We start from the raw sequence: 22,314 nt of genomic DNA, 5'->3' as shown, positions 1-22,314 counted from the left end.
CATCATGAATAGATAATTAAGTGACCAAATTAATAGAAGTTCATCATCACATTAAAACCAAAGTACATACATAGTTCTCATCTAACAACATATATATAGCTCTCCAGAGCATCTAATTAATTACACCATACATTGAAACTATGTAAAACATTTCAATGCGAAAACAAATGCGATCATAATCGCAACCAAGGTAACAATTGATCCAACGGCATAATGATATCAAGCCTCGGTATGAATGGCATATTTTCTAATCTTCAAGCGCATTGCATCCATCTTGATCTTGTGATCATCGACGACATCCGCAACATGCAACTCCAATATCATCTTCTCCTCCTCAATTTTTTTATTTTTTCCTTCAAGTAATTGTTTTCTTCTTCAACTAAATTTAACCTCTCGACAATAGGGTCGGTTAGAATTTCCGGTTCAACCACCTCCTAGATAAATAAAATTTATGTCACGTTGGTTGGTATATTTGTCATAAACAATAAATGAACCAAATAGTTATAAAAAGATAAATATACCATATCCGAATCATAGACAGGACGAGGGCCGACGGGGGCGGATACCAAAACCATCGCACTATGTAATAAGAAGGAATAATAAAAGTAACAAAATTAGACAAGTATCTATCTAAAGTAAGAATTTTTTCCTTTCAGAAAGAAGATAAGAACAAGAGGCTCACCACGGTAGTGCAGGCGACGAGATCGGCGCGGGTGATCGACGGCGGTGAAGACGGGGACGGGACGTGACGGACCGCTAAACCTAGACAAATCTCGGGGAAAATGGAGCTCGGAGGTCGAGTTTCGAGAGGAGAAAGATTAACTAGTGTGGCTCAGACATTTCATCAAACACCTCATGTGCATAGGAGGTGAGCTAGAGCACCCAAATGCCCTCCCCTCGCCGGCCAGAAAAAACAGAGCACTGTGGAGTGCTCTGCTGTGGCGATCGGGTATATATAGGGAACTCATTGGTCCCGGTTCGTGGCACCAACCGGGACTAAAGGCCTTTGGTCCCGGTTTGTGCCACGAACCGGGACCAATGACCCCTTTAGTCCCGGTTGGTGGCACCAACCGGGGCCAAAGGCCTTGTGCTGCCCCGCGTCAAAAGTTTAGTCCCACCTCGCTAGTTGAGAGGGCTCGAGAGTGGTTTATAAGCGCTGCTGCGCCCACCCTCTCGAGCTCCTCTCAACTGCAGGCTTTCGGGCCTAACCGTTCTCTTTGCCTGTGGGGCCTACTGGGCCTTCTGCGGGCCTGAATCCTGGCCCATGGATGGGTTTCAAGTCGTATTCAGGCCGTGGTGGCCCAGTAGGTGGCATAATTTTTTGTCTCTGTTTTTTGTTTTCTCTTTTGCTTTATTTGTTTTGTTTTGTTTCTAGTTACAACAAAAAACTTATTTATTTTATTTCTAATTACTTATGTATTTTACTTTAATTATTTTATTTTTATTTATTTCACTGCTGCTATTTTTATTTAATTTATTAAGGTTTATTTATTTTAGTTACTATAGTTTATTTTATTAAGGTTTATTTATTTTTATTTATTTTATTAAGATTTATTTATTTATTTACTATAAAAAATGAATATAGATGCGCCTATAGAGAAAATTCAACCTAAATTCATAATAAATTTCTATGAAATTCAAAGAAATTTACTGTGAATTTAGGTCAAATTCCCTGTATAAGGGCATCTATTTTCACTTTGAGAGCAGTTCAACAAGGCAGAGAGGGACAGGCTTATAAACTGGTGTGAGCGCTCTTCGGTTGACGAGGTGGGACTAAACACTGGCCGCAACTAGGACTAGCCCTTTAGTCCCGGTTTGTGGTATGAACCGGGACTAAAGGGTTGTGGGCCAGGAGCGTGGCCCATTGGTCCCGGTTTGTCCCACCAACCGGGACCAAAGGGGCCGCACGAATCGGGACCAATGCTCACATTAGTCCCGGTTCGTGACTGAACCGGGACTAATGTGAATATTGCCCTGTGACCAAAGCCCAGTTTTCTACTAGTGTTGTATAGCCCTATCCTAATACATAACGATTGTGCAAGAACAATCGATTTTAAGATAGCCTCTAGATTTGCACCTAGCATTACAGCAGGAGTAATAAACCGCGACAGCAGTGCTCCGACTCCGAGCAACCGGAGCCAGCGCCATGTACACACCTAGTGCAAAAGCAATTGACATGCATGTGATTGAAGTTGAACTCGACAGGGAAAGCGAGGAGACCACAAAGTTAACTTTGCGGGTGATCAGGTTAACGATGGAAGCTGCAACAAACGCGAAGCCACCGGTAGCTAGTGAGGAGCTGATGAAAGCTAGTGTGGCAGCCGTCAAGAATGCATAAAAAACGTAACTCCTGGCAAGTGTTGGCGTGCCCCCGTTTTGATGATCATCGGCTCTGTAACCTCCAGTAAGCGCAAACGATGCACTGAACGCCGCAGTTGCTATTAGGACTGAAACCACGATAAGAGTATGTGCTGCATCTTTCAGCCTCCCAGATTCTTTGTCCTCGTCCTTTGGCTTCACACGCGTGCTGTATGTTTGCTCAATCTTATCCCAGCGGAGGGCACCGTGGTTTGCCCCAGCAGACCGCAAGGCATCGCATATTTTATCCTCGGAATTCTGCAATATAAACGAGTTGGAATATATATCAGTACCAAATAAAGGAATGTACCACGATTCATTTATTTCACTAGTGCCTATTAATATAACTTAACATGCATGACTTACTGACGTGACATGACTGCATGAATACAAGAAATATACAATAAGTTAAGGTCGATTGCAGACCTACCAGACTGGCCTGGGCAGGGGAGGGGCAGTCGCCAGCGTGCGGTGGCACAATGGCCAGGCGGGGCAGTGAGCCGATATTGAGCGGTTTCGAAGATCTATAGAGGAGAGAGTAATGTGAGGGTGCAGGGAGGGCGGGGGGAGGGGGAGGGAAAGGGCGCATTTCCGTGCTGCTCTGGCGAGATCGCCGACAGACGCAACGTGCGCCGGAGATTCACGGCACTCGGCATGGGAGCTCAGGGTGGATGGCGATGACAGAGACACAAGTCGTTGATGGGTGGCGGCCTTCCATGTGAATGGAGATGCTTTTTGCAGCATGCAACATGGATCTTGTTGCAAATTGTGCAGGACACGACCATGAGCTAGATATGCTTTTGCTAGAATGGCTTAGTTGCAATTGCAACATGACTCTTATTGCAATGGCGACGTAGACTGTTGACAGGCAAACATGATTCTGGAACGAGGGTCATGTCTGTTGGTCCTACGTAATTGTAACAAGACTCTTGTTGCAATGTGAGAAATAGTGAACAGAACGATACGATCACACGGTGAGCATCATAAATCGGATCTGGCCAATGTTTTCAAAAGATCAGCCGGTCAACGCATAGCACGTCCCACAAACCAAACATATACCCTCAAACTGAACGTAATTACTTAATCAGAAATTATGAACATTTTTTTAGGGGAAAATTATGAACATTTTGCTTGGACACAAAGCGCAAACAAGTCAGTACCACTCACATTCATTTGCGAGAAAACTGAAACCATGGAGCTCGTAGCAACGATGTCATCGTATAGATGATCTTTTTTTTGGGAATATCACACAGATTTGTTTTTGAGCTGGGAGAATATCACATAGATGGGCTAAGACTAGTGGTGGATCCTTTGTTAACTGTAGCATTTTTCTACTGCTGGCCTGGGCCTGGGCCTGACCCAGTTCTGGCTCCGCCCCTGGCTGGCTAAGACACTGACATTTGCCGTGGAGTTGGCACGATTGACAAAAAGTCACTAGACGAGACGAGACCTAAGACACTACATTTACCAATCTTGGAGTGGAAGCAGATCGGCGTTGCCCGTGCGCTCCAGGACGGCGCGCACGGCGGCCTGTAGCTCCTTGGCGTCCGCCCGCGTCTGCTCCGCTAGCCGGTGCTTGACGTCGTCGAGACAGATTTCTGAGGTTTCGAGTATTAGGATGGCCACGCCGACGGTCAACACGGCCCAGCCGACCAAGCCGGCGATGAAGGCGCCGGACGTGATGCCGAGGACGCCCACGGAGGTCCACGCCAGCTCGGACACGGTGAAGGCTGGCGGCATGGGCGGGCGCCGTCGCAGGACCCTCTCCGACCTGCGGACGTCCTCCTCCAGCTTCCGCACCTGCCACGGCTCCAGCCCCGACGCCAGCAGACGCCGCGCGCGCCGCTCCCGCAGCAGGCGGTGCTCCTCCGGGCCCTGGGCGTCGTCGTAGTCATCATATTCGTCGTCGTCGTGGTGGTGGTGGTAGATGGCATCCTCCGACGCCGCCGTGCTCACCGTTGTGAATATCAACCGATCCATCACCCCGGATTTGCTCGCGCCGGTCCGCTGTTCCTCTCTGCTTTGGGCGAGATAACAAGTCGTTCGCTGCGCGCTCGTCAATCCCGTATATTTGTAGCAGTCAACGGCGAAACACACTCCGATTCGGACACTCCGTACTTTGAGTTTACAGTCAGAGAGCGTGGCCGATTCAGACCCGTCCACGTATAAACCTCTTATCCCCATTTTGCCTAGGCTATGCTTTGCTCGCGCGATCCAAAACCAGCGTCTGGGATCATATGCCACCGCTCGCTTTCTCAGGAGTCCAAGAGTCTTGAGTCTCTTGACCATGTTGGCTTATTTGACTTGATGTTATATTCTCTGCTTTTGGAGCTGATTATTTATTTCCAAATTTATATGGAATAGCTGATGTCTTTTTTTTTCCCGGGGTGGAATAGCTGATGTCTTGAGTACATATTGCTTTGTCTCATGGTTTTCACTTTCAGTGGGACGTGCATAAAATTCACTAAATTTTCAATAATTTGAGTAGACATAGAAATATTTAACTTTCGGTCAAAATATTTCGATAATTTCGTTAGAACACACGCAAAAGAAATAATAAAAATAAAAAGTAATTTTGGTTGTGGCTGAAATTTTTCCAAAATTGAAAGTGAGACCATGCCTTGTCTACATCCTTTTTTTTTTGAGAATTTTATCATTCATATCACGAATCAGTACAAAGTAGTTGACCCTTACAAGCACACTGAAACGCAAACACAAAGGACCATGAACACCTAGAGTACCCTAAGACAACCATAACACAAGAAGATCTCCGGAGCCCCGTGTCATCATCCCTGAATCTTGAGAGAAGACCCCTGCAGCAGAAGGATCTGCAACCAGTCGCAAGCAGGTCATCATCTTCGACCTCGGTACAATTGCCGCCACGCTGCATCCTTCTTTCTTGACACCAGCGTTGAGAGGGCATGGACATCAATCCAACATACCTGCAACAGCCGTCGCCATATTTGGCTTTGAGTACCGCGAAAAGTGTCCCTTCCGGAAGGAAGAGAACTCGAGTCATCCAACCAGTCCAGCGCCGCGGCCAGGCCATCCGCCCGGGCAAAGCAGGATCTCCCACCAGCATCAGCGCAGAGGAAGGAGAAGAACAGCAGCAGGAAATCATACCAACAAGGAAGAAGAAGGGTCTTCGTCTCCCTGCATCCATCGCCCATATGAGGACCCAAACGGTCAGTGCCGATGGACCTCCAGCCACCATAGCCCGCGACCTCGACGAGATCCGGGGATCCCCAACCCCGCTGGCTCCTAGACGAAGGCAAAAGCCTCGCCTGACCGCGAACGGAGCCCGGAGAAACTTATTCCGACATGACACCACCGCAACGGCCTCGGCAGCGTCTCCCTCAACCCTAACCCTACCACACACCCACCTAGCGAACAGACCCGAGGTTCCCCCTCCCTCCTGCCGCCGGAGCGGCCGACGGAGAGAGAGGGAACCGGCGGCGCGCAGGGAACCCTCGTCGCCTCCTAGATCGCCTCGTGCGGCACGGCAGGCTGGACTTGGACGGATGATGCGACAGTCTACATCCTTTCTTGTTGTCTGCGATACAGCTACAGTAAGCAAAAACTTTTGTTTTTTTGAGGAAAAGAGAGGCCCACCTATGATTTCTGTTACAGATACGAAGGGTTACACCCCGCAAAAAAAAAACAAAGGGTCTGGTATATAGACCCTAACTTACATAGGGCAGGACTAAAAAAGCAGCTACCAGCCACTCACAGAGGAAGCCACCTAAAGCAGAACAGGAAAACAGATCAAACCTGGTCGTCCAAGAGAGTCAAAGGATCCACACCTGAGAGGCAGTGTTCGAAGCGGACGTCGTCGCTTCGTCCGTCTGAATGAACGACGAGGAAACGAGCATGCACCATTAAATGTGGACCAGTGGTGCACCCTGACACTCTTCCAAAAACGATTGCCCATCGTGAATACGTCGCTGAATACGAGAGCTAGTGCACATCACGAGGAGAGTTGGTGGTCCAGAGTTAGAGTCAGAGAGCACCTGGACCCCGGGAGCCACATTGCTTTTCCGCATGTTAGAACAGCTCATCTCAGTAAGAGTAAAATTGTTCATAGAGTGTTGAATATTGTCTTATGCACTCCATTTCATTCTAACAAATAATTCAACATTGCCCGATACATCAAAAGCTATATTATTATTTCACCGTCCCTGTATCTCGGTAAGAGTAAAACTGTTCATAGAGTGCTGAATATCATCTCTTATGCGCTCCATTTCAATATTGCGTCCAACAAAGTTGGTGGGTTGGTTTGGGTTCGAAAGTGTGGTGCTTCCGTTCTCTAGAACGAACACAACGGATGACATCAATGGCCTATCGTCATCTGGGTTCTCTTGTACACACAAGAGGGCTACATGGATGCAAAGCGAAACTTCATCAGGTGAACAAGTATCCATGATAGATGAGTCTGACAGTGCCTCTGTCTTCCCTTCCTTCCACATATTCCATGACTGGAACAATCAAGATAATATTATTTATCATCTTGGTTGTGAATCTAAAAAATGTTTCGAAACCTTGAAGTACTTTTAAAAAATGAAACTTGAGAAGAGTCATGTATGTACACACATAGACTATGAGGTTAAGGATTAAAGATCGTGGATGTCGCCTAGAGGGGGGGTGGTGAATAGGCGCTTTAAAATAATTACAGTTTAGGCTTGAACAAATGCGGAATAAATCTAGCGGTTAATTTGAAAAGCACAAAACCTACAACAACTAGGCTCACCTATGTGCACCAACAACTTATGCTAAGCAAGATAAACAACTAAGTGATAGCAAGATATATGACAAGAAACAATATGGCTATCACAAAGTAAAGTGCATAAGTAAAGGGTTCGGGTAAGAGATAACCGAGGCACGCGGAGACGACGATGTATCCCGAAGTTCACACCCTTGCGGATGCTAATCTCCGTTTGGAGCGGTGTGGAGGCACAATGCTCCCCAAGAAGCCACTAGGGCCACCGTAATCTCCTCACGCCCTCGCACAATGCAAGATGCCGTGATTCCACTAAGGGACCCTTGAGGGCGGTCACCGAACCCGTACAAATGGCAACCCTTGGGGGCGGTCACCGAACCCGTCAAACTGCTCGGGGCGATCTCCACAACCTAATTGGAGACCCCGACGCTTGCCCGGAGCTTTACACCACAATGATTGAGCTCCGAACACCACCAACCGTCTAGGGCGCCCAAGCATCCAAGAGGAACAAGCTCAAGGGTACCAAGCACCCAAGAGTGGTAAGCTTCTCAACTTGTAACTTCCACGTATCACCGTGGAGAACTCAAACCGATGCACCAAATGCAATGGCAAGGGCACACGGAGTGCCCAAGTCCTTCTCTCTCAAATCCCACCGAAGCAACTAATTCTAGGGAGGAAAATGAAAAGAAGAACAAGAAGGAGAACACCAAGAACTCCAAGATCTAGATCCAAGGGGTTCCCCTCACAAAGAGGAGAAAGTGATTGGTGGAAATGTGGATCTAGATCTCCTCTCTCTTTTCCCTCAAAAACTAGCAAGAATCCATGGAGGGATTGAGAGTTAGCAAGCTCGAAGAAGGTCAACAATGGGGGAAGAACACGAGCTCAACAGATGAGGTTCATTGGGGAAGAAGACCTCCTTATATAATGGGGGGAACAATCCAACCGTTACCCCCACTTCAGCCCCGCAGAGAGCGGTACTACCGCTTGCCCCTATAAGCGGTACTACCGCTCCCCCTCGCGGTACTGCCGCTGGGCCCAGAGCGGTACTACCGCGGTACTACCGCAAGAGAGCGGTACTACGGCCCCCACTGCCGCGGTTAGTACCGTAGAACCCGACACGAAAAAGACCCCTCGAATCGAGGCGGTACTAGTACGAGACCGTAGCGGTACTATGGCTGGGGCCACCAGCAGTACTACCGCTCTAGAGCGGTACTACCGCTTGTAGCACCCAAGCGGTACTACTGCTCCGGCCCGCGGTACTACCGCTAGGAAACCAAAACTGCCATAACTTCTGCATATGAGCTCCGAATTGAGCAAACTCAAGCTTGTTGGATTGAGAAAGACGAGTAGCATCAAAACAGTGACCGAGAAGAGGCAGGGGAGGTATGCCAACAAATAGAGGAGTGAAACCTCCAACCGAGAAGAACCGGCATAACCTCCAACATCGAAAACATCATAGAAGATGCGAGTGAACTCCGTTTTCGATGAACTCGAGCTTGTCATCAAGATGACCAAAAGCTCCAAAACTCACAAAGAGAAGAACCAAACAAGAACCAACAAAGATGATGCAAGGATGCAATGGTTTGAGCTCTCTATGAACGATACGATCAAGCTACTCATCGAGAGCCCCCTTGATAGTACGGCAATCGATCCTATAACCTGGTCTCCCAACTACCATCATGAGACCGGTAAAATAGAAAACCTATCAAGAGCAAACCTTTGCCTTGCACATGGTCCACTTGAGCTAGATGATGACGATCTTGACTCCCTCAAGTTGGACCACCTTTCTTGGTTGTGTTGGCTCGATGAAGACTAGTTGATTGCTCCCCCATACTCCACTATGGGTGAGCCACTCTTCCGCACATTTTCACAAGTCCATTGTCACCACAATGGACGGCAAGCTTCAAGCATTTGATCTCTTCATGATGCTTCACTTGAACTTGCACACCGCAACATCTTCACAAGTCCATTGTCGCCACAATGGACGGCAAGCTTCAAGCATTTGATCTCTTCATGATGCTTCACTTGAACTTGCACACCGCAACCTAACCCCGCAAAGAACTCTCACGAAGATCATGGGTTAGTACACAAAGCGTAATTGACAATGCTTACCACACCATGGGATCGATTGTGTGTTGATCAACTTGATTCACTCTTGACTTAGTCTTGATCAACCTTGACTCTTTCCAACTCTCTTCGTTTGGATGATGTCTTGAAGGTAAACATGAATGATCACACAATCTTCTTCTTCAAGACATGCTTGCAATAAGCTCTACTCTCACATGACCAATCTTTGGATAATTCCTTAATAACACCTTGGTCACCACATAAACTCCTTGAAACCAACACATGGACTTCAAGAAATGCCTATGGACAAATCCTTCAAATATAACTCAAGGCAACCATTAGTCCATAGAGATTGTCATCAATTACCAAAACCAAACATGGGGGCACCGCATGTTCTTTCACCATGGGTTGACTATTGAAGCTTCGCCTTATACCAGTTACAACCTCTAGTAGTAATACGCCGAAGCTGTAGACATCGGACTTGGCAGAAAAGATGCCTTCCATTGCATACTCAGGAGCCATGTAGCCATTGTTTAATCATTCAATTACAACAGTTAGAAAATGTGAGTTGAATTTATCCAGACGTTAATTGGAACTCCCTGATGGATACTCACAATGTTCCGACAACATGTTGGGTATTTGCATTTTGCTGGTTATCGCAAAAGATCCTTGCCATACCGAAATCCGCTATCTTGGGTTTCATTTCTGCATATAGTAAAACATTTGCAGCTTTGAGATCTCTATGGATTATGGTCATTCTTGAATCTTGGTGGAGGTAAAGCAATCCTCTTGCGACCCCTTTGATTATACTAAACCGTGTTTCCCAATCCAACAACATTTTCCTTGAATCATCTGTAAATAGAAGGAAATGTAAGTAAAAGTATTGTGTAGATTGTTTTAGGAAATTATGCTTTGTTGCTAGAATATGTTATGTACCAAAAAGGTTAGCGTCTAAGCTCCCATTGGGTAGATACTCATGAATCAGCAACTTTTCAGCTCCCTCGCCATAATATCCAAGAAGTCGAATCAAGTTTCTATGTTGTAGTCTGGCAATAAGAATTACTTCATTCCTGAATTCTTCCGTTCCTTGTTGAGAATCCATACTTAGCCTTTTTACAGCAATTTCCTTACCACCTAAGAATCCCTATAATATTTTATGGAAAAACAGTTTCTCACATGAAGAACTAAAGTTTAATGGTTTTAATATAAATTATAGGAAACTAGTGAATGAGTTACCTTATAAACTTTTCCAAAGCCTCCCTGTCCAATCAAACATGTTTCGGAGAAATTGTCTGTTGCTTGGGCTATTTCCTCAAGTCTCACAAATGCTAATTCATGATCATGGGGAGGGTTTCCGTCCTCAAGTTCATAAGAGGTACTCATATCATCAAATGTTATCTTGTTGTTGTCCTTTCTCAGCTTTGTTTTCTTGCCTGCTCGAAAAAGCTATGATCATTTCTTCTGATGACTATATGAGAAAAACATGAAAATTGTTATATTTGACCTACGTTGCGCGATACTTCAGAAAGTGCACGTATCCAGTTGGATACTGCCCCGATACGGCCCGATGCATATCCGATAAGTATCGCTTGATATTTTGATTTTTAAATAAAGAAATAATGTTTGATACTCCTAGGATACTTCTGCGATACGTTTTGGATACCTGAAACCCCTCGTTTGACGTGAAATCTTCTCAATAGTAAAGGCGCACCTTTTAAAGATTCCCAACATGGGCGTGAGTTCATGTCAAAACATGTCTGTCAATGTTTTTGTTCAATTGAAAGGTGAGCAAGAGAGAGTCGATGCACTGATTGAAATAGCAAACCTAGGCAAATCCCACTGCCAATTAATGGAAGTGGACTAAGTGCAAGAAAAGAAAGAAGTAATCGTATTGCGGCATGCTTTGACCTAGAAGCTCCTTTATTTTTTTCATATTTTTAATAATTAATATATATATATTATATATATATATATATATATATATATATATATATATAAATGTATCCATATATCCATGTTTTTGGAAAATTGTCCCATCGGGCGTATCCCCGTATCGCGTATCCGATACGTATCCAAGTATCCGTGCAACATAGTATTTGATCCTGAAGTTGACTCTCATGTATTACCCCCTTATTAGTCACCAAACTTATAAGTGGCAGTTTAGGAACAATGGAAAAACAACAAATTTAATGATATTGACGAAGATTATTGATATATTGACAAAATGAGATCCACATGTTGGTAAAAGCACTGCCTACCCCTCACGGATACATATATACATAGCCCATAGAATCATGATCAACCATCACTTGGGTTTTTCAGACCCCATCGATGTGGAGCATATGTAGAGTTGGCATTTCCCTTGCATGGGAATTAGCAGAAACAAGATTTGTTATAGTTTTACTTATTTATTAGGGGTTCGAAGATTTTGCCACCTATAAGGATACATAATAGTAGCAGACGAACCCGAACCTTAAGCAGTCAGATGGACTTTCTCACACAAGAAAAACACTAGGTGTACCTTTGAACTTTAACCATACCACGAAAATGCACGTGAGTAGAATAACAACACTTGTTCCTAATGCAATCACTGCTGCATTGCTCCTTTCGTGACCTATGGAAGAAATACATACATACATACATACATACATACATACGCGCTCTGGGGCGGACATGTCTGCGTTCCGCCTCTTCGCTTGGGCGCCCAACCCCGACACCATCCCCCGCGAGGCCGACCTCTTCCTCCCCGAGCCGGACGCGGTGCTCCCCGACGCCGACCCCGACCGCGCCGAGCGGCTCGCGCTTCACACGTTTCGCCATCCCGTTCGGATTTTCGTCACCCACTGCACGGATTTTCGTCACCCCTCACCGCCTTCCGCTCCTGCCGGCGACGACAGCGCCGGCGCCGACGACGCCTCAAGGCCCCTCCCAGACCCCTGGCCGCAGCATCACAGTTTCCCGCGCCGTTCCGGGAGTCCTGCTGGTGGCACCGGCCGCGGCCCCTCCTCGCGCGGTGGCTCCCGCCGGCGGCGAGGCGCCCCTCCCCCGGCGCGCGTCTGGCAAGGAATCCTCGGGGCCCACCCTCCCGCGGGCTCGGCGGCCGCAACGCGCCAACAGACAGCTCGTCATCGCGTCAACCCGCCTGCGCCCGTCGACGCCAGCAGGGCCCCCCTAGTTTTCGGCTTTAATTCAAACTCCCGCGCGCCTCTCTCCACCTGCTTCCCCGCCCCGCCTTCTGCTGCACTCGCCCCCGCATGGGCCCCTGCTCCTGTGTGCTGCGCCTGCTAGCGCCAACCATGACGCTCCAGACCCTTCCGGGGATATTCTCCTGGGATCCCCTGCCCGCCCAACCGACAACTGCAGCGCACCCCACCCCGCGGCTCCCGAGGTGGCCCCGCCCCCGCACGTCCAGTCCCCTGCTGCTGGCGCACCAACCCCGGTTACCGCTGGCGCTCCGATCCCGACGCCCCCTGAGGCCCCGCTCGATGAGCGTGCCATCGTCTTCGTGTCATGTGGGGCCACCCCCTTCTCGCCCAATCGCGCCCACCCCTGGTGCCCCGCGATGCGGCCGCACCATGCAGTGACCCTTCGGCTGCCCTGGCCGGGTTCTCGTCCCTGGTACAGGCGCCCACCGCTCCTCTCCTGCCCGCCCCCACCCCACGCCGCCGGAACGTGGTGCCGCCAAACTTCACCCCCGGCGTAGCCATCGGCTCACGCGTTCCGACAGAGGCCTCGATTACGAGTCCAAGGCACGGCGTGTCCTCCTCCGCCGCCTCGGCCTTCTTAACGATGACGAACCACTTTCCGCGGAGATTCTGGCCAAATACTCCAGGCTTTTTGAGGAGCCGCTAGCGGCCCAGACTGTGCAGGCGCTCGCCGATTTCTACGGATGGAACGTGCCCTCTAGCTTCTCCCTCGGGTCCGCGACGCGGGCCGCCTCGCCTAGCCGGCTCATCGCCGCCTAGTCTAGACGCGCCGCTTGTACTACGTCTTGCTTGGTTTTCATGGATTGTAGTCCCCGTATTATTTTCTGGAACACGCGCGGCCTCAACTGCTCGGCGAAGCGTAGCGCCATCCGTTCGGTCATTTGCACCGCTCGCCCCTCTGTGGTCTGTTTGCAAGAAACTAAGCTCTCTGATGTTTCCCCTGTAGGAGATATGCCCTAAAGGCAATAATAAATGATATTATTTATCTCCGAGTTCATAATTATGTTTATGTTCCATGCTATAACTGCAATGATTCTCGAGTCTGCAATATCCACGAGGGTCGGAGGAAGACTCATATGCACGTGTGGAATAATAAACGGTAAGAAGTATTCCTAGTCTGGCCTCTAAGACTAGCTCAAGTGTTGCATCATGGTTCTGTTTTCCTGATCATGGGTATGTCTATGCCAGCAGTTTTGAGGGCACAATGTTAAGAGAATATTTGTGTTGAATCGACCCGGATTGATGTTATGCTAAGAGATTCATTCGTCACAAGTTAATGGTTTATAACACAGAGATAGTTAATGTTTGCATAATTCCTTAGACCATGAGAGTATCGAGTTTCTTCATGCTTGCTTCATGAACTTTGGGGTTTGTTAAACATCATCCATAACTGGATGGCTATTACGGCGGCTTACGGGTTCATGGGAAAGTATGTTAAGTAACTTGATAGCTCAAGATTGGGATTTGCTCCTCCGACGATGGAGAGATATTCTCGGGCCCTCTCGGTATTACGGTATCCATTATCGTCTGGCCAGACACAGTGTGATTTGATCACTGGGATGCCGGAACACGGAAACGAGAAAAGAGAACAAAACCGGTAATGAGGTAACTAGCATAGTGGACAAGTTGTTGATCCACGGGAATGCCAACATGTCTCACCTCGGGTATTTGTAACATATCGCAAAGCAACAGGAATAGCACACGGCAACTGGAGGTTCGCTCGAATATTTATTCGTGTGGGTATAGGGGTCAATATGGGTGTCCACGGCTCCGATGTTGATCATTGATCGGAAGGGGTTCCGGGTCATGTCTATACTTCACCGAACCTATAGGGTCACACGCTTAAGGGTCATCTATCTGCTGAATACTAGACAGGGAGTCTGAGAGAAAATCACCGAAAAAGTTTTGGACACCGAAAAGTTTCGGACAGCGGAATCGTACCGCAGAGAGAGGTCATCGGATAAGTTTCGATGATACCGAAAAGTTGTTTCGGGATACACCATTAAGTCAAATTGGTTTCGGCACATGCCTGATAATTCTTGGAGGATGCCAGAATCATTCTGGAAGCTTTTTAGAATTTTCTGAGATAAAAACCGGAAATGTTCCGGAGCTGCCGGAGCCACTTCAGATGCGTTTCGCAGATGAAAATCACTAAAACCGTAATTGTTTCGGAACGCATTGAAAATCATTTTAGTGGGTACTGGAAATGTTCTTAGCCCACATAAATATTTTTAGTTCGATCAGACGCTGAAAAATGTCGTCGTGAATAGTGAAAATCAGCTTTGTGGTTACTTTATGGAAAGCCACCTTTTGGGGCTTTGCTCCAAAAGATCTTGGGGATGACATGGATGGATAGGAGCCATTTTTTGGGCCCCTCATGGGGGTGTGGCCGGCCACATGGGGTATCCCCCCTTGGGGACCGTCTTGTTCATTGGTTTCACTCCTAGGTCCTTGTGGAAGGACTTCATTCATGTGCATTTTGGGTTTTTGTGTGAAACTACCCTACCCCTTGGGATTTCCTATAAATAGAGGTGGAGGGGCAGCCCTCCACACTCATCCCTTCTCACATACAAGTGCCATGCATGATCTGGCTTCTCTCTCCCTCCCAGCGAAATAGTTTCGTAGAGCCGAAAGGCTTTCTGGGTTCCAGTGGGAACTAGTTCTGGACGGCGAAGCCCTGCCGGATAGATGACACCGTATGTGTGCAACTCTGTAGAGAGATCGTAGTTTCGGTCTTAGTTCGTGAGTGCCTCCCGAAGGGCTGTCCGTGTGACCGTCCGAGTTTCGAAGGTCCTCCCGAAGGGCTGTCCGAGTGACCGTTCGAGTTCCGAAGGTCCTCCCGAAGGGCTGTCCGCGACACCGTCGGGGGGGGGGGGGGGGCTGTTCGACCGCCTTCCGGAGGACTGTCTGAGGAGCAGATGAGGGTATACATCCTCGCGGTTGGGAGGTTGTAAATCCTAGCTGCGGGAATCTGCACCGCCGATCGTCATCGACTCTACTTCCCGCCGCGCTACGAGTCGGTAACGAAAAAGATCAAACCATGTATGCAGTCTCCATAGTGGTCCTGGGCTGGTGCGTAGGTTGGAAATTTTTTGTTTTCTGTCGCGTTACCCTACATCCCCCTACTTGGTTGCCGACTCCCTTGGGAACGAGTTCTCCAGCTTCTACCACCTTCCCGCCGACGGCACGCGTGGTGGCATCATCCTCGCATGGCGCCCCTCCGAGATCTCCCTTACCAACCCCTTCATCGGGGCCCACTTTGTCGCGGCCTGTGCCACCACTCCAGGCTTCGACTCCCATTGGTGGATCACGGGCGTCTACGGCCCCCAAGACGAGGCGGGCAAAGCCTCCCTCCTCGCTGACCTCTCCGACTTCCGCGCCACACGGATTGGCCCCTGCATCATCGGCGGCGATTTCAACATGATTGCCTCTGCGACCGACAAGAACAATGACATGCTTAACCAGTTCCATGCGACGCTTTCGCCGCTTCATGGCCGACACTTAGATTCGCGAGCTGTACCTTCATGGCAGGCGCTACACCTGGTCTAGCGAGCGCGACCCCCCCCACGTCGTGCGCATCAACCGCGTCCTCTGCTCACCGAGCTGGGAGGTGGCCCACCCCCACTGTCTCCTACGCTGCCTGTCATCAGCTGCCTCGGATCATGCGCCGTTGCTCGTCGACTGTTCCTCTCCCCTCCCTGGCCACAAGCGTTTCCACTTCGAGAGGTTTTGGCCCAAGCTCGAGGGCTTTCACCAGACGGTCGCCGCCGCCTGGCAGGAGCCGGCGCGTGATACAGACCCGTTTCGCCGCATCTTCGCCAGCCTCAAGTGCACTGCGCGTCGACTGCAGAGCTGGAGCGCTCGGAGGATCGGCCACGTCCCGCTCCAGCTTTCCATCTCCCGTGAGCTCATCGGTCGCCTTGATGCGGCTCAAGATTTCCGGCCCCTCTCGCCGGCGGAATCCTGGCTTCGCCACCAGCTGAAGAGAACTTACCTGGGGCTCGCCTCCTTGGATCGATCCATTGCTCGCCAACGGGTCCGCCTTTCTTGGCTGCGTGCCGGAGACACCGACATCGCCTTCCTTCGCCTGTGCGCCGCCCACCGCAAACAGCGGAACCGCATCCACGAGCTCCGTGTGGGCGACAACACTATTTCCGACCCCGTGGCCATGGCCGAGGCCGCTTTCTCCCACTTCTCAGGCCTGCTCGGCACGGCCGACCACCGAGAGCATACCATCGCCCTCGATGCGATCGATGACAGATTCTTCGACCTCTCCGCGCTTGACCAGCCCTTCTCGGCCGACGAGATCTGGTCTGCCGTCCGCCAGCTCCCCCGTGGCAAAGCACCCGGGCCCGACGGCTTCACGGTTGAATTCCTCATCGCCGCGTGGGACATCATCCGCTACGACTTCGTCGAGGCCTTTGGCAAGCTCTATAACCTCAACGACCGCGGTTTTTACAAGCTGAACGAAGCCCTGCTCACCCTCCTCCCCAAGCACCCAGAAGCCTCGTCCCTCTCCGAGTATAGGCCGATCAGCCTCATCCACCTGTTCGCCAAGCTGTTTGCCAAGGTGCTCTCCCTCCGGCTCGCGCCGCGTCTTGGCGAGCTTATCTCCACCAACCAGAGCGCCTTCATCACCGGCCGAAGCATCCACGACAACTTCATGCTCGTCCAACAGACTGCCAGGCAGCTCCACACTCTTCGTCTGCCGCGTGTTCTTCTCAAGCTGGACATCGCGCGTGCTTTTGACTGTCTCCTGGCCCTTCCTCCTCGAGGTTCTGCAGCACTTGGGGTTTGGGCCTCGATGGCGCAACTGGATCTCCATCCTCGTCTCCACGGCTAGCACCAAGGTGCTCATCAACGGGCTCCCAGGACTACCGATCCGTCATTGCAAGGGGCTTCGCCAGGGCGACCCCGTGTCCCCCATGCTCTTCGTGATCGTCATTGACGTCCTCAACCACCTCTTCCAGCGTGCTACCTCCCTGGGCCTCCTGCAACGGCTCACTGATCGTCACATGGCCTCCAGCCTCTCCCTCTACGCGGACGACGTCGTGCTTTTCTGCCACCCCGACGCGCGCGACCTTTCCGCGGTGCGCCACATTCTCAGGCTGTTCGGCACCGCCTCGGGCCTTCACACCAACCTCGACAAATGCACGACCATGCCCATCCAATGCCCCCCGAGCTCCGGGACTCCATCTCCAACCACTTCCCGTGCCCGATCGGCGAGTTCCCCGCCAAGTACCTCGGCCTCCCACTCTCCATTCGCAAGATCACCGCCTCCTCCCTCCAACCCTTCGTCGAGAGGCTGGAGAAGAAGCTCTCCCCATGGTGGGCGTCTATGCTATCCCGCGGCGAGCGGTTGGCCCTCATCCGACATGTGTTCTGCGCGATGCCCACCCACATTCTGATCGCTATGTCGCTGCACTCTTCCATCCTTCGTCAAGTGAATCGTCTCCTCCGCACTTTCCTCTGGCAAGGACGCAAGACCACTAATGGAGGCCACTGCCTCGTCAGCTGGGCCAAGGTCTACCGCCCCTGGCCTACGGCGGCCTTGGCATCCCCGACCTGCAGCGTTCCGCCCACGCCTTGCAAGCCCGCTGGCTCTGGCTGCGCAAGACGGACCCCTCCCGCCCCTGGCAGCACCTTCACATCCCATGCAACCGGGCTGTTCAGGCCATCTTTCGCGCCTCCACATCTTGGCAGATGACGGCGACTCCTGCCTCTTCTGGGATGACCACTGGATCGACGGGCTTTCCATCGCCGAGCTGGTCCCGCTCCTCCACGCCCTCGTCCCCCGCCGCCTCCGTAAGGCTCGCACCGTTGCCGCGGGCATGGCCTCTCGCGCCTGGGTCCAGGACGTGCGCGGCCACCTTTCCCCCGAGGCGCTGGTGCAATACGTCCTCCTCTGGACGCGGCTCCAGCAGGTCACCCTCTCCGACGAGTCGGACGTCCTCACCTGGCGCTGGACCACGAACGGCGTGTACTCCGCCAAGTCCTGTTACAAAGCCCTCTTCGCCGGCTCTATGATCGAGCCTTACTGGCGCCTCACCTGGAAGTCTTGGGCACCTCTCCGCATCAAGGTCTTCCTTTGGCTCGCCTTTCAAGGGCGCTGCTAGACCGCCGACCGCCTCGCTCGACGTGGCCTCACGCACGCCCCGCTCTGCCTCCTCTACGACAAGGAGCCCGAGACCATGACGCACTTACTTGCGGGCTGCGTCTTCTCCAGGCAAACCTGGCATGAGGTCCTCTCCTGGCTGCGAATCACCGACATGCCGCTCCCTAGCCCCGGGTTATGCTTCGCGACTGGTTCTCCCAGTCCGTGCAGGACGCCCCGACCGCCCTTCGCCGCAGCCTTGCCACGCTCATCATCCTCACCGCATGGCGCATCTGGAAGGCACGAAACGCATGCGTCTTCATTGGAGCCTCTCCCTCCATTCCGCTCATAGTCAACGACATCAAGGAGGACGCCCGCAGCTGGGCCGCCGCCGGAGCCAAGGGGCTCAGCAATATGCTCCCACCTACGTAGTACCTCTCTGGGGGGGGGGGGGGGGGGGTGTCTCCCCCTTCTCTATGTATGCGCCCTTGTAGCTCTCGCTCACGCCCTAGGTGTACGTGCTTGCGACGCTACCCCTGTATTTGCTACCACTCTTTCCCCCTATCAATGCAATGATACGCAAAGTTTTTGCGTATTCGCGAAAAAAATTAAAAAGGAAAATGAATGATGGAATTCCGTTAGTGAAGACAAATTAGTTGTAAGAAGGGAAGATTTTGTTCCACCTGGTCCATGTAGTGCTTCCAGGCCTGCGAGGCGAAGGTAGAGCGTGTTCCCACCAGGCACTTCACCTATCTTCCCACCGTCAACCAACTCCCCGGCCCACACCAAGCACCTCGTCATGTCTCCTCCTGACCTAGCGCTGCCCAAGTTGGCGAACGCGTATGCCACACCGGAGCAATTACGGCCGCACTCCGCTGCACACTCCTCCAATGTGCTCTCGTTCCCGCTGATAAACGTGAACCTGTCCGGCGACTTCATCAATGGCATGGTGATGAAGCCGTCGCCGCACCCGCGTAATGGCACCGTTCGTCGGCACCCCTTTGAGAACCTGCCACCGTCCCATTCCTCCCTGCTCGTCGGCTCGAAGCCGTCGAGGCACTTACACGTCGGTACGGGCGCCGCCGTAGCGTCGCAGTACCCATACGAGCCACAGTAGCCGTAGCGGGTGCAGTCGGTGGGTGGCCACTTGGCGAGGACAGTCCACTTCAACAACCTGCTGCTCCAACTCTCGAGTCGGTACTCGCCGGAGTAGGTCAGTACATACCTGGTACGTGCAGCACCGTGGGAGAGGCTGTAGGTCACGTAGATCTCCTCGTCGGTATTGACGACAGCCATGTAGGCGATGATGGCGCTAGCGTTTGGATCCGCCTGCTGGTACTTGTGTTCGCTCTTCACCCGGAACCCTGTCCATGGGATGTTGCGGTACACAGGTCGTGCTCCATCCCAGATGAATATCTGGAGGAACGTAGCCGGGTCACCGCCGTAGGAGAAACGCCCTGGAGAGGGGTCGTTGGGGCCCTTCCAGGACACCAGGCGATCCCCGGTTCGCGTTTTGTATCTGAGCCCGATCTTCATGCCGGGGAGGAACGTGTCAGTTGGGTGGTCGAAGCTCTGCCACAACATGGTGCCATTTGGTGAGCGGAGGACGAGGTTGCCGGTGTTCAACAGCACGGCTGTCGAGGGAGATGAGCCCGGCGCAGTAGCAATGTTGTTCGTCGTCCAAATGACACGGCCGGTGCCATTGCCATTGGACAGAACAAGATTTGAGGTGTTGGTGAGGGAGAGGGTCGGCCGGGAGAAGGTATTGTTGTTGACCAGGGTTTCACGGTTCGCGACCCATACCGCGGTTAGCTCTGAGATGCCGTTGTACCATATGCCGAGATATGACGTAGAATTGGACGTGGTGAAGAATCCCAAGGCGAAGTCACCACCGTCGGAGACGATGGTGGTCCCAGCGCGGAGCGGCTTGCCCGGGACAAGCCGGTCGTCGGACGCACACAGCGGCAGGAACCGTGGTGTAACGGATGAGAGCTGCCAAATCCATTGACCTGTCCTGCCAAAAGAGTTGCAGTACGGGAGCTGCACTTGTACTTGGAAATTGATGTTAACATGCTCTTACTTAAAGTGCTAATCAGTAGTACTACGTGCCTCCAGAAGCAGCAATTGGTACGAAAGCGTTTGATGGTTTCTTAATGAATTGGCCGCACTGGCTATTCGCATAGCCGTAGGATCGAGTACGGGGTCAAAAGATTTTAATGAAGCAAGCACTTTGAAAATATATAAGGCTGGTTTCGAAGTTAATGATTTATATTTTCGTCCTAAAAGTAAACCATTTTAGTATGGAAGAACAGGACATGGCATGCTGCCCTTGAATCATCCGTTTACCACCTCCTCATTCTTGGTAGGATTGAGCTGTTTCGTTTCGGAGTTGAAGATTTTTGTATTTTCATTTTAAAGGCAAACCATTTTCATTGGAAGAAGAGGAACATGCATGGCTTGCTGTTCTTCAATCATCCGTTGACCTCCTCATTTTTGGTTGGATTGAGTTGTCAGAGGCCCAGTTTGTGTGTCTAGGATCCGTTGACCTCCACATTTCATTGGTCAGATCTAAATGCAAATATTAAGTTCAATCTGTCATGATCATGGGATGTTGGAATATTTGGAGGGTTAGAAATGGATCCAATAAAACATTTCGTTCTGGTTTGCTAATTATTCTATTTTTATCTCTTGTAGATAAGCACCTGTAGGATTCTCGACACTGTGAAAAAGAAACTCGGCAGGACTCTGCTCGACGCTAAATGGCTGCAGGAAAGTGTTACTTGGGTCACAGCATACTCCATGGAAAACGTTAAAGAAGACGAAGAGGAGTGTCGTCGTTGAGTTGGCGGTCACAGCGACGTAGGAGCATCGGAGTTGATAGAAACAACCTTAACAACCTGTTTGGTTGGGGGATATTAGAGGCAAGGGATTGGGACTAAACTTCAATTTCCCACGCCTAATCCCCTACTAAACTCCCATTCCCTTTCCCCATTCTAGCCAAACATGCTGAATTGGACCATGAAACCCGTGAAGGAGTTGAGAATACACATGTCAAAGCCACACCCTCATTCCACTTCAAAGACGATAAGTCTGCCGGCCATGGCACTGTAGGCGTAGCGGTTGTTGAGAAGGGGCAGGTCCTTCCATAGGAGAAACGCCATGTGTTGGTATTGATGAAGAGGCGGGAGTTAGCATGGCAGAAGAGGTCGTCCAACATAGACCATTTTTTGGGACCAAAGCGGTGGCTTAGCTGGCGAGGATCGTCGGTTGCAGCACGCCAACTGCAGCACACGACGCAGAGACTGATGTAGTAGTCGATGTAATTAACCGTCGTCCAGGAGGGCGTCCCCGACACAGGTACTGAGTTCCGGGAGCAGTGGTGACCATTCTACATCCGCCAACTACACTAGGAAACCTTGGTGTATATAGTGGAATAATGAATACACCCACCACAAAGAAGAAAAAGACAATAGTTGAATTCGGAATAAAGTTGTCCTGGTACACAGACTAAATGAGTTAAATAAAGGGAAGTGTTTAGGAACGGTGTGCCGGCCGAACCGTTCCGCCGGTCCCACGCGGGCCACTCGATCGAAGCGAGGCGAAGCGCATCGTACGCTCGCGCTCCTCGCGATCCCCTTCTTCCTCCTTCAGATCCCGCCGCCGGCTAGCCCCAACTCCGCGCAGATCTCGCCGTCGCCGTCGCCGCTCGCCTTCCCGTTCTTTTCCCGCTGGCCACCCTCGCCCCCCCCCCCCCCCCCGGCTGCAGGTTCCTTCCGCGCCCGGCGAGCCGGAGTTGGAAGCCGCCATGGAATATACCATCCGCGAGCTGCTGTTCGTACTCCCCTGTGCTGGAACCGTCGACCGGAGATGCT

The 22,314-nt window shown here is 51.0% G+C and overlaps 1 protein-coding gene across 1 annotated transcript in view; it reads right to left on the bottom strand.

The window, feature by feature from the left end:
• Positions 1–6,527: 6,527 nt before the first annotated feature.
• The window catches only part of LOC109775805 (putative G-type lectin S-receptor-like serine/threonine-protein kinase At1g61610), a 39,088-nt gene continuing 23,301 nt past the window's right edge, over positions 6,528–22,314 (bottom strand). Inside the window, exons 3-9 of the mRNA XM_073499296.1 lie at positions 19,126–20,493; positions 11,664–11,756; positions 10,379–10,575; positions 10,079–10,286; positions 9,758–9,994; positions 9,509–9,672; positions 6,528–6,833 (exon numbers count right to left, since the gene is read on the bottom strand). Coding sequence (XP_073355397.1) covers positions 6,528–6,833; positions 9,509–9,672; positions 9,758–9,994; positions 10,079–10,286; positions 10,379–10,575; positions 11,664–11,756; positions 19,126–20,493 — 2,573 coding nt within the window. The remainder of the gene's footprint in view (positions 6,834–9,508; positions 9,673–9,757; positions 9,995–10,078; positions 10,287–10,378; positions 10,576–11,663; positions 11,757–19,125; positions 20,494–22,314) is intronic.

This window comes from Aegilops tauschii, chromosome 5 (assembly GCF_002575655.3).
Source record: "Aegilops tauschii subsp. strangulata cultivar AL8/78 chromosome 5, Aet v6.0, whole genome shotgun sequence".
NCBI classification, from domain to species: Eukaryota; Viridiplantae; Streptophyta; class Magnoliopsida; order Poales; family Poaceae; genus Aegilops; species Aegilops tauschii.
Note: the sequence above shows the minus strand (reverse complement) of the source record. Positions and strands in the feature narration are given on the sequence as shown.